Raw genomic sequence first — 9,774 nt, forward strand, 5'->3', positions numbered from 1 at the left:
TAGAAGTCCAACGGCGTTTGTGGCGTTTTGCATACCTCGCATTTGCCTCATGCACTGTTTGACGTTTTGCACCGCCTTAGCCTTGCCTCTGGGGCCAGTTTCCTCTGATGGAGCTTGGTCGGTTGGTTTGTGTTTATCGGGGGATCTAGGGGGAAAATATTTCAGAATACCAGATTTGGAGCCTCGGAGGAGAAGGTCAGGGATAATCCCGGCCCAACGTGATTTCGACTTTAGGCAGGTCCAAAATGCGTTCCTAGAACCCTCTCAATGTTAGGTTCCGCTCTACAAAAAGGAAAAACGGACGGGTCTAAGGCCTCGGTAAGTCCTCCGACTGCTATAGCGCTGCATTATGGCTCGGTGTTCAGATGATGGTGGGGGAAGATATGGGAGCACCGTGGCCTCGAGACTCGTGGACTGAGAGCCTGTGCATAACCATCTCGGACTTGGCGAAAATTTCAATGATCTCACTTTAGAAAGTCGACCGTATTCAGACGTATATTCATATAAGCTGGTTTGTGTTGAGATAAGATGTATTTACCTGGGCCAAACGATGATCTGGACAGGTGTTGTGAGACTATTCGAAAATTTGGCTCTGGTTGGAGGTATCGTGGGTCGACCGGTCAAATTTGGCGCCGCCGCATTGTCACTAAAGAACGACCGGGGTCCTACTAGTAGTAGTACCGATACAAAGCACTCCAGAAGGAAGGCTGAAATCACTACGGAAATGAGAATTGATCAGACCCGAGGGAGAAAGCAAGGATGATCCGAGGCAAGGCAGACCTAGCTTATAATCCAATATAAACGGTCTAGCAAGTGCACGTCAAAGAAGATCTATGGGCTCGTTGGGAATAACAAAGCAGGGCAGCATCGCGAATCTGATCAGTGTTTCCTCGAATCGACGAAGATGGCCGCCAGCATATCAACAAATACACGAGGCTGCTGCACCAGCCAATCAAGTCCAGACATGTACTAGTAGTAACAAATTACAGGATCAGCGAACTTGATCATAACTTTTGTTCGACAGATTGATAATTGACATAAGATAGCTATATAATTGCGCAAGTACATACCACCAACAATCTGCTCAGATCGATACAACACAATGGCCACTCCCTCAGGTACGTCCTGCGATGTCCAACTTGCCAGTATTATTGAGTATACATGACACATTAAGAATCTTCCGATTTATCAACCATGGCTTTTGCTACTCCACGGTCATCTGTGGGCGGGTCCGCCTATTTAGGCAACTCGAATTCCGGCAATTCCGACACCTGGAGCACACGCGTGGCACGCGCCACTTCTAACTGGAGCAGCACTGTTATGTTGGACGATGATGTCCCCATCAATAACCGACCGCAGGCCGTTAGGCCTAACATGACTAGTAAGTCCTGATTTGATTTTTGAGTCTACCGACTGACTACGTACAAAGTCGCTGATATAATGGAAGCCATCGAATGCATGCGTGTCAACATGACAGATAGTTTTAATATGCTGCTTACACTTTCCACTGCGAACACAAAATACGCTGAGCAAGGCGTCACACTTGGCATAGCTGCGAAGGAGGTTGCGGAGACAAGCAAGGCTGAAACTATGACTCAGCTGCAGGATCTAAGGGCTCAGATTCAACGTGTGGAGGACAAGATTAATACAGATGAGAGGACTCGGAGATGGCTGGCATAGGGCTTTGTGGCATTGTAGTACTAATCAATTTGCGATATATAGACTTGTAACTGGAACTTCCAACTTAGTATAGTAGAGCCGCCCGAAATCTTTTGTTCGCCTGTTCTCCGCGAAGAAACGAGAATTTCCCTGAAGGTTGGCAGAGCAATGGCGAAGCCGTGAGTTGTGATTCGCTTAAAATTCACTTTCACTTTCTCTTGCACCTTTCGCTTCCGTTCAACTTCCGTTGGCCTCCGTTCAATCTGGACAATCTCTGCCATCTGGAAGCAGCATCCTATGACCTCGAGCGCCTGGTTGTATCCTTCCCGCCTCTTGGTCTTGCGAGCCCGTGTGGTGTCCCTATGAAACTATGTATTTTGAGCTTTCCAACCAATATTGAGTTCAGATCTAGCTTCGTCCTTGACTCCTTACATCAGTGAGTGATCCGGAACACTGCCATGTATGCATTTACTTTTTTTCGTTGTTTTCTTTCGAGAGACTCTCTCAGGTTCCTGCGCAGGATGAGGATTGGCCTAACGATTCTTGCCTTCTAGGACTGTGTGCGTGTGCGCCTTCTGACGTCGTACGATAATCTAGCGTCGGGAAAGCGCAGAGCAGTGCCATCGTCGCAGGTGAGTTCTGATGATAGTGCATCTCAAAGGTTATTGACGGACTTATCTCTCTCTACTGCCTGCCTCGCATTGCATTCACCCTCTCCAGCGGGTTCAAGCTGGACGGTCGATCGAAAGTAGTTTCCGTTGCGTTTTGCTTATGCTACAACGTTCAACGGAAGTCTAGGCCTAATATTAGTACTCGACTCGGATAGCACGGTTAGCCCGTTGGATTTCAGCCTTCTTATGGGCGCTTTCACCGTCGAACGGGAACTGGGCGTCGAAACCCTGATCTTCTGGCATACGGGTGCACAGAACGTCTCGCATCATGCGGTCCTGATCGGGAGACTCATCGTACTCTTTGAGGTAGGCTGATCCACAAGTTGTTGCTGTATATGAAGAGCCAGTGCGCGCTCACGTTGCTCTCTGTCATACTGGGGAGCATGATGATTAAGAGGGAAGGGGAGCGGGCGGTAGTGGGAACAGGGATGAGTCATTGGGACAGGTGTAGTGAAGGACATTGTGAATTTGGGATTGGGACGAGTTTATGAGGGATTGCATGTTGGGTGTTGAATTTATATGTCCGGATGATGTGGACTTGTGGACTACTAATATTTCCCTCTGTGAGCAGAGGCGTCCACTATTCTGTTGCGCACTCAGCGTAAGGGCGGGATCGCCACGGTGACTTCAGGCTAATAGTCACGTACTGTCACGATCGTGACCATTGAACGATTAACCTTAGTCTTAACAGGTCTCAACCCCAAATCGATGGAGCTACCTTGTCCTTCCTCCTTCGCCAGATGTATATATATGTCGTCTTCCGAATCGCCTCGAGGCTTGCGGTGACCGGTCAAGGGTATGGCCGATATCATATCTAAACGACGTTGCTACCCACTCTTCTGGTAATTATTATAATTATGGACAGGTAAATGTACCGTAAACTTCTCTGAATATACTTGTAGTTTCTTGCAGCGATATAATGGTTTGTTCTAGGGATGCCCGAGGCGTGGCGCGGCGATCATGGAGTGGGACTAGCCAAAGAACTATCTATCCCCATTGACTCGGTTTCTCAGGCCGTTACCCACCTGTACCAAGTATCAGAGGCGCGTCGAGTTTTCTTGAAACTTCCCGCGTCATGATCATTCTAACACATTTTTGCGTATTCCGGATATATGTGGCTCTTGGCCATGGAAAAACCTTACGGTTCATTCACGCATATGTTGTGTGAGGTATAAGGAATACGAAGCAATACAATCGCCCGACCACGCTGTTAATTATAAGGTTTTCGGCACAGATTGTACATGTTGAGAAGTGAAGATCGACACATGTAGTAACAGCCCCTTGTCACGGCTTCTCGAACCCCAGGACAACGACACGGACCCTTAGGTGCCACGCCACATTTTACCCTATTCCGGCACCCAGCTACACAGTTTTGAGCGGTGAAGAACTTTGGGCCTTGCGTTCTGGAAGGTCTGGTTCGAAAGTCACGTGACTTTTCAAAGTCAGTCGGCACGTTCCGGATATACACAATGTTACAAAGCATTCTAATGTTAGAAGCACACAAAAGAGATGCACAAATTATATCAACGTATGTAAATCGGGCACCAACAGCCTCGCCAGCCCCGCAACGTGGGCTTTTCCAACAGCCATCGATTAGCTTCCAAATTGTGATATGATGGTAACCTCATATCTTGCACGGTTCTTTGATCCTTCGTATCATCGTTTCTCGGCGTGTTCCGGCAGTTCCTTTGAGCCGGTACGATGATCGATGATCCTTTCTTGACCAATGCGATTTATAGATGAGCCACCTGCGTATGAATATTAATATTGTTCCACTGCCGCCGAGTTTTAGTCTACTAACCTGGTAGCAGTATATCTTTCTCCGAGTCAGAGCATGGCAAAGGCAATGCGTTGCAAGTCCCGCTTAAGCCACGTATGGCCATAAACACCTATTAGCTGTTCGTCGTTATGTTAGAATTTCAGCGGGTCTCTGCATACAAAAAGTATAGGTTAGCGCCTCAGGTTTCAGCAACACTGCCAAACTATGATAATGATTCGTCTGACGCTTAGCATTCGGTGTTTGGCGTTTGACGTTTGGCGTTCGGCGTTCGGCGTTGGGCGCTTGGCGTTTAGCGTTTGGTGTTTGGTGTTTGGCGTTTGGCGTTTGGCGTTTGGCGTTTGGCGTTTGGCGTTTGGCGTTTGGCACCGCCACACGGGCAACAAGTGAAAAGACGAGAACACGCACTAGATAAGAGCGGGACGCGGCCAGAGCACCATCAGCATCGGGTAAGCAAGTAAAAATATGAGAAGACGCACTTTCTGAGAGCAGGACGCGGCCAGAGCACCATCAGCATCGGGCAAACAAGTGAAAAGACGAGAACACGCACTAGCTAGGAGCGGGACGCGGCCAGAACACCATCAGCATCGGGTAAGCAAGTAAAAATATGAGAAGACGCACTTTCTGAGAGCAGGACGCGGCCAGAGCACCATCAGCATCGGGCAAACAAGTGAAAAGACGAGAACACGCACTAGCTAAGAGCGGGACGCGGCCAGAACACCATCAGCATCGGGTAAGCAAGTAAAAATATGAGAAGACGCACTTTCTGAGAGCAGGACGCGGCCAGAGCACCATCAGCATCGGGCAAACAAGTGAAAAGACGAGAACACGCACTAGCTAAGAGCGGGACGCGGCCAGAACACCATCAGCATCGGGTAAGCAAGTAAAAAGATGAGAAGACGCACTTTCTGAGAGCATGACGCGGCCAGAACACCATCAGCGTCTGGCAAGCAAGTAAAAAGATGAGAAGACGCAGCAGGACAACATAGAATGACATCATGGTGTCACGGTTAGCATCGTTCGGTGGTCACGTCCAACATACAGTTCATCCGGAAAATGCCGGATGAACAATATTACTAAATCGGGATGTCACACTCAGACTCATCGATCAGTCACTGGGCCAACGACTTCAGATTTATTATCGACTATCTCTTACATCGCGTAGCATGAATAACGACGGGAACGCCAACGTCGGAGGAGACAGAAACGCCAACGTCGGAGGAGATAGAAACGCTGACGTCAGAGGAGAGGAAAACGGGAACGAAAATCAGCTTCCTCAACATCTATTCCAGCATATGCCGCGCCCTCGAGAAGTGATCTTCGCGATGAGCGAAAGGCAAATTGTGAGGGATACATATATTAGCAAATATAATACTGACATTAATAAAGGAGTTAATGTATGTTACATGGGCCGCTGCGCGAATGCGCGTACGCCAACGAGTCTACCGTCCAGAAGTGCCGTTTATCCCAAACCCGTTGCCTCCGTTGTGGCCGGACGAAGTGCGTGCGATGATGGTGTTATGGATTGCGAGGGAGCGTCGCATGTTTGAGATGGAAGTCAGAGAGCTCGAATACCTTTTAGGATTGAGATGTGCGCGTTAGCGCTCTATGATAGGTAAGCCATCACCATCTTGATAAAAAAATCCAAAGACTTACACGTTTCAGACCGCGTACGGACGAAGATGGCTGAAGGATCTAGTTAAGCGGCTGCACAAAGCGGATGTATAGCACAATATGTACTTTTACCAGACACTCGAGCTCCAGAAGACAAGTTTGGCGTTGATAGCTTCGGAAGGTCAGCCAAAACACGTTCCCAAGACCGAAACTACCTCGGCATACTAAGGGACATGTTCGTAAGACAACCAGTTGGCGGAGCGGAAGTGCATGGTGCATCCGCAGAATCGAGCGTCGGAGTAGTCGAGGTCAAGGTGTCAGAAGGTCAGCTAAACACGCGCGAGACCGAAACTGCCTCGGCATACTACGGCGACATGTTGTTAAGACCACCAGTTGGCACAGCGGAAGTGCGTGGTGTATAGAGATGATCGTGAGCAGGGATACTAGGTGAACGACGTTGAGTTATAATATAAAGCGGACGATCAAGAAAAAGAACTCACCTGTCGACGGCATGAGCTCGGACGATCATTCACTAGGGAATGGCATTCCTGTCTACCAGGTCCGAATCAAACAATGGCGTTCATGCAAGGTAACAGAGATACTGCGAGCGTGCGACGCCCTGCATCTGAGGATGAGATATGGTGGAGACTGGGATGCATCGCCTGGAGCTGGGCCTCACCTTCGCATTCCGTCACTGAAGTACAGCACCAGGGGCTCACTTGTCCTAGCCGTTGGTACAAAGGGATGCCATTTGAGGGGAATCAATGACGGCCTACCTTAGTAGAAATGAGGTTAGTTACTAATGAAGGACATCCCGGAACAGGAGACAAAGGACGTGGCTGACATAGGAGACGAGCATATAATCAATCTTCAATCATCCAGATAGAAAGTCCGACGGCGTTTGTGGCGTTTTGCATACCTCACATTGGACTCATGCACAGATCGACATGATGAAATCTTGGATTGGAGGCTGATCCGACTCGTCAGCCAATACTTGCAGAGGAATGGAAGTATGTACTCAAGATTGTTAATAGATGTGGAGTGTCATCTCTCACTGCAGCATGCATGAAACAACTCCTCAAAGTAGGGTGCCAGAAGGCAGGTCATTCAAAACCTGCCTTACAAATTGATTATCCGTATTCCATATTACCCATGCACCATGCATGGAACAACCCCCCACAGTAGTTGTGCCAGAAGGCAGGTCATTCAAAACCTGCCTTACAAATTAATCACCTGTATTCCATATTACCATTATCAGTGGACCACCAGCATATAACAGAAGAAAGTAGGAAGGCCATGTACCATTAGCAAACCATGATTCCGACTGAAGTCAGAGTCACTGATAAGGGTAGAACAAACATCTTGGCATGGGGCATTGTGTGAAACCCTGTAAAAACAGGTCACAATCATAAAAGCTGACTCAGAGCACGATGAGGACTTACCTGATGCCCTTCAATCATAAGTGGTGGAGATGCACTTCCAAGTCAACGAGGACTTAGAAGAGGTCAGCGTTAACCTGAACCGTAGCGATAAAACGGATATGCAGCCAAATAAGCACAAATACAGTCTTGAATTGGTGAAGACAACTTTTTTTGGTTCCTTGAAACACCGCTGTCACACAGGTGTGTTACATCACATTATATCAGCAACTGCCCCGGTTCTCAGTTCTCTGAAGACCTCTTTCAGGATCTTGATCCCGTAGAACCAATTCGCAATTCGCATTGATGCCCGTGCTCCACTTGAACCCTCATAGACGGGCTGGTCACCAGTCTACTTGAACCCCTTTCATGCTCCAATTTGACTCAGGCGTAGCTGCCCCCAAACTTTCGCACGCTTGGCAGGTGATCGATTGATCGACGATCCATTGTTCGGATTATTCAAGCTCATAATTATCATGGCGTCCGTCGGCTTGCTCTTTCCATGGTATCGTTGGTATTCCACTCCCCATGCTCTTGAGGAGAAGTGGTTCTAAAGACAGGATAGCGGCAGTGATCTTCCTGCCTCCGTAAGTAATATCATCTGCACTCTCACACATCTCTCGCAATCCTTATACTTTTTGAGCAGTTCCTCTGTGGTCGCTCTGATGGGCCGGCAGTAAATCAAGTTCCTCCTTCGTGCTGAATGCTCGGTCAGCCGAGCCACTCGGAAGCAAACTAATCACTAATCCCTTTCAAGCTTGACCCACCCATGATGCACCCCGCATAAGGTAACCCTTTGTGTAAACGCATGAAGCGCAAGGCTCCCTTCAAATGCACCTCTTTGTGCTGAATGCTAGGCCACTGAGCCACTCGGAAGCAAGATTTGAATCAGATGTCTTTATATCGAGTCTTCAAATGCCATCGGTACCACACTCTTCCTCTTCACCTCGACCTTTGCATATTTATCAGCACCTTGAAAAGCAGAAAATCCACAAACGGCACTACTGGATGAAGTCGAAAAAGACACTCCTCTGCCGGTGTCGGCGGCTTGGATGCGGTATGGTCATCACCCAGCCTTTTGATGAACGTTCGGACCCAGTGAGAGGCGTTTGGTTGCCACCAGCAACGTTCTACCGTCATAAACGATTCGATAGGGCTTGCATGGATATTGAGGATGAGGCGAACCCTTGTGAGAGCTCTCTAGTTCGCGAGCAGTCTGTCGGTGCGGGGGTGACATCCCCCTCTGCTGCCCCCACCAGCATCGACTACCCCGACGCTGTCAACGTTCCGCGCTTCTTACGTGATATCCCTGATGAAGCCTCTGCAGCAGGCAGGCTGATCCCCGACGTTAGCCCCTCCTCATTATTGGCTGACACTGATAACGTCGCACGAGCTGTTCAAGACCTACAGCACGTTATCAAATTCATTAACCAGTCAGCAGCATCGCTTTCGTATACAAACCTTATCTTCGACAGACCTCACAAGGGCAATTTTGTCCCGACAGCGCATCCTGACGCTCCCAATATTGGCCCATGTAAACTCCAGGTTGAGGCAAAAGAAAATGCATCGATCCTACGTCACGAGCGCAAAATGTTCCAGGCCCTCATAGCCGTTCAATCCATTGATCGACCCATTTCCTTGGAGTCAACAGCCGCAGCGGTTTTGCAACGTGCTGCCGACGAGTTGCAACGCATCGATGACATCAAAGCCGGAGAGTGGGAACGCCAGCGTTGTTCCAGCGTCAGTATTCAGCCTGAGGACGCAGTGCGTGGCTCAAAGGTTCCAGTTATAATCAACACCGGTAAACCTACTAGATGTTGTTTCAAATGCAATTTTTTGATGAACAAACAGATATATACTTTCGTCAGTATGAAAGCCACCCTGCAACATTGGCCTGCTACTTCCTAATCTTGACGCTTTCCCTGCTTTGTGGCTTATCGCGCGAGAAATGCAATTTCGCACTCGCGACACTACGCTTCATTATGCGGTGTCTCGTTGTCGAAACCAACATATCACCATCATCAGAAGAAGCTCGTTTGGCCGACCTTCCTCGGGATTCTCGCACACTGCTGAAACGCATCCACCTTGATCCAAAATGCAAATCTTACATAACATGCCCATCCTGCTTCAAGCTATACAACGATGACGATTTCGCGTGCCCCGAGTATTGCATTCACTCCCCACTCCCCGGTGCTCCGCAATGCTCTACAAAGCTGAAGCGCACCCGCATCATACGTGGAACGGCTTTTGAACGCCCTGTGAAGAAGTACTTGTATCAGGATATGAAGCAATGGCTTGCACGATTCTTATCTCGCTCAGACATCGAAAGCAAGCTAGAACGGGGGTCGGCGGCAAACATGAAGGTAGCTGATGGCGAACAGCATGACATCTGGGATGCAGAGGTCCTACAAAACTTTCAAGGCCCAGACGGCAGCCCTTTCGTATGCGGACCACCCAAAGAGTTACGCCTCGTGTTTTCTCTTGGCGTCGATGGATTTAATCCATCAGGTATGAAGATCGGGAAGGGTAGCGCTTCGTCCACAGGGATATACATGGTATGCCTGAACCTACCCGTCGACCTCCGCTACCACCCTGAGAACATGTATTTGGTTGGCGTGTTACCTGGCCCAAACAG

The 9,774-nt window shown here is 48.8% G+C and overlaps 3 protein-coding genes across 3 annotated transcripts; all 3 read left to right on the forward strand.

Moving 5' to 3' along the window:
* Nucleotides 1-1,102: 1,102 nt before the first annotated feature.
* F5891DRAFT_1204351 (uncharacterized protein) lies at nt 1,103-1,680 on the forward strand (the record flags this gene model as incomplete). Its single annotated transcript, XM_041368996.1, has 3 exons — nt 1,103-1,118; nt 1,175-1,381; nt 1,430-1,680. 3 exons carry the CDS (start codon nt 1,103-1,105, stop codon nt 1,678-1,680), a joined length of 474 nt encoding a protein of 157 aa, XP_041216055.1.
* A 3,593-nt stretch (nt 1,681-5,273) lies between these two features.
* On the forward strand, nt 5,274-6,502 carry F5891DRAFT_991489 (uncharacterized protein; the record flags this gene model as incomplete). The annotated part of the gene is made up of 4 exons (XM_041378119.1): nt 5,274-5,450; nt 5,497-5,698; nt 5,857-6,128; nt 6,197-6,502. The coding sequence occupies 4 exons, from the start codon at nt 5,274-5,276 to the stop codon at nt 6,500-6,502; spliced, it is 957 nt and encodes a 318-aa protein (XP_041216056.1).
* Nucleotides 6,503-8,054: 1,552 nt separating this feature from the next.
* Nucleotides 8,055-9,754, forward strand: F5891DRAFT_1204354 (uncharacterized protein; the record flags this gene model as incomplete). The annotated part of the gene is made up of 2 exons (XM_041368997.1): nt 8,055-8,940; nt 8,991-9,754. Coding segments are annotated over 2 exons (1,650 nt in total), but the record flags the coding sequence as incomplete, so codon positions are not given.
* Between the last annotated feature and the right edge of the window lie 20 nt (nt 9,755-9,774).

The sequence above is a fragment of the Suillus fuscotomentosus genome, assembly GCF_016647785.1.
Source record: "Suillus fuscotomentosus strain FC203 chromosome Unknown F5891scaffold_704, whole genome shotgun sequence".
NCBI lineage: Eukaryota > Fungi > Basidiomycota > Agaricomycetes > Boletales > Suillaceae > Suillus > Suillus fuscotomentosus.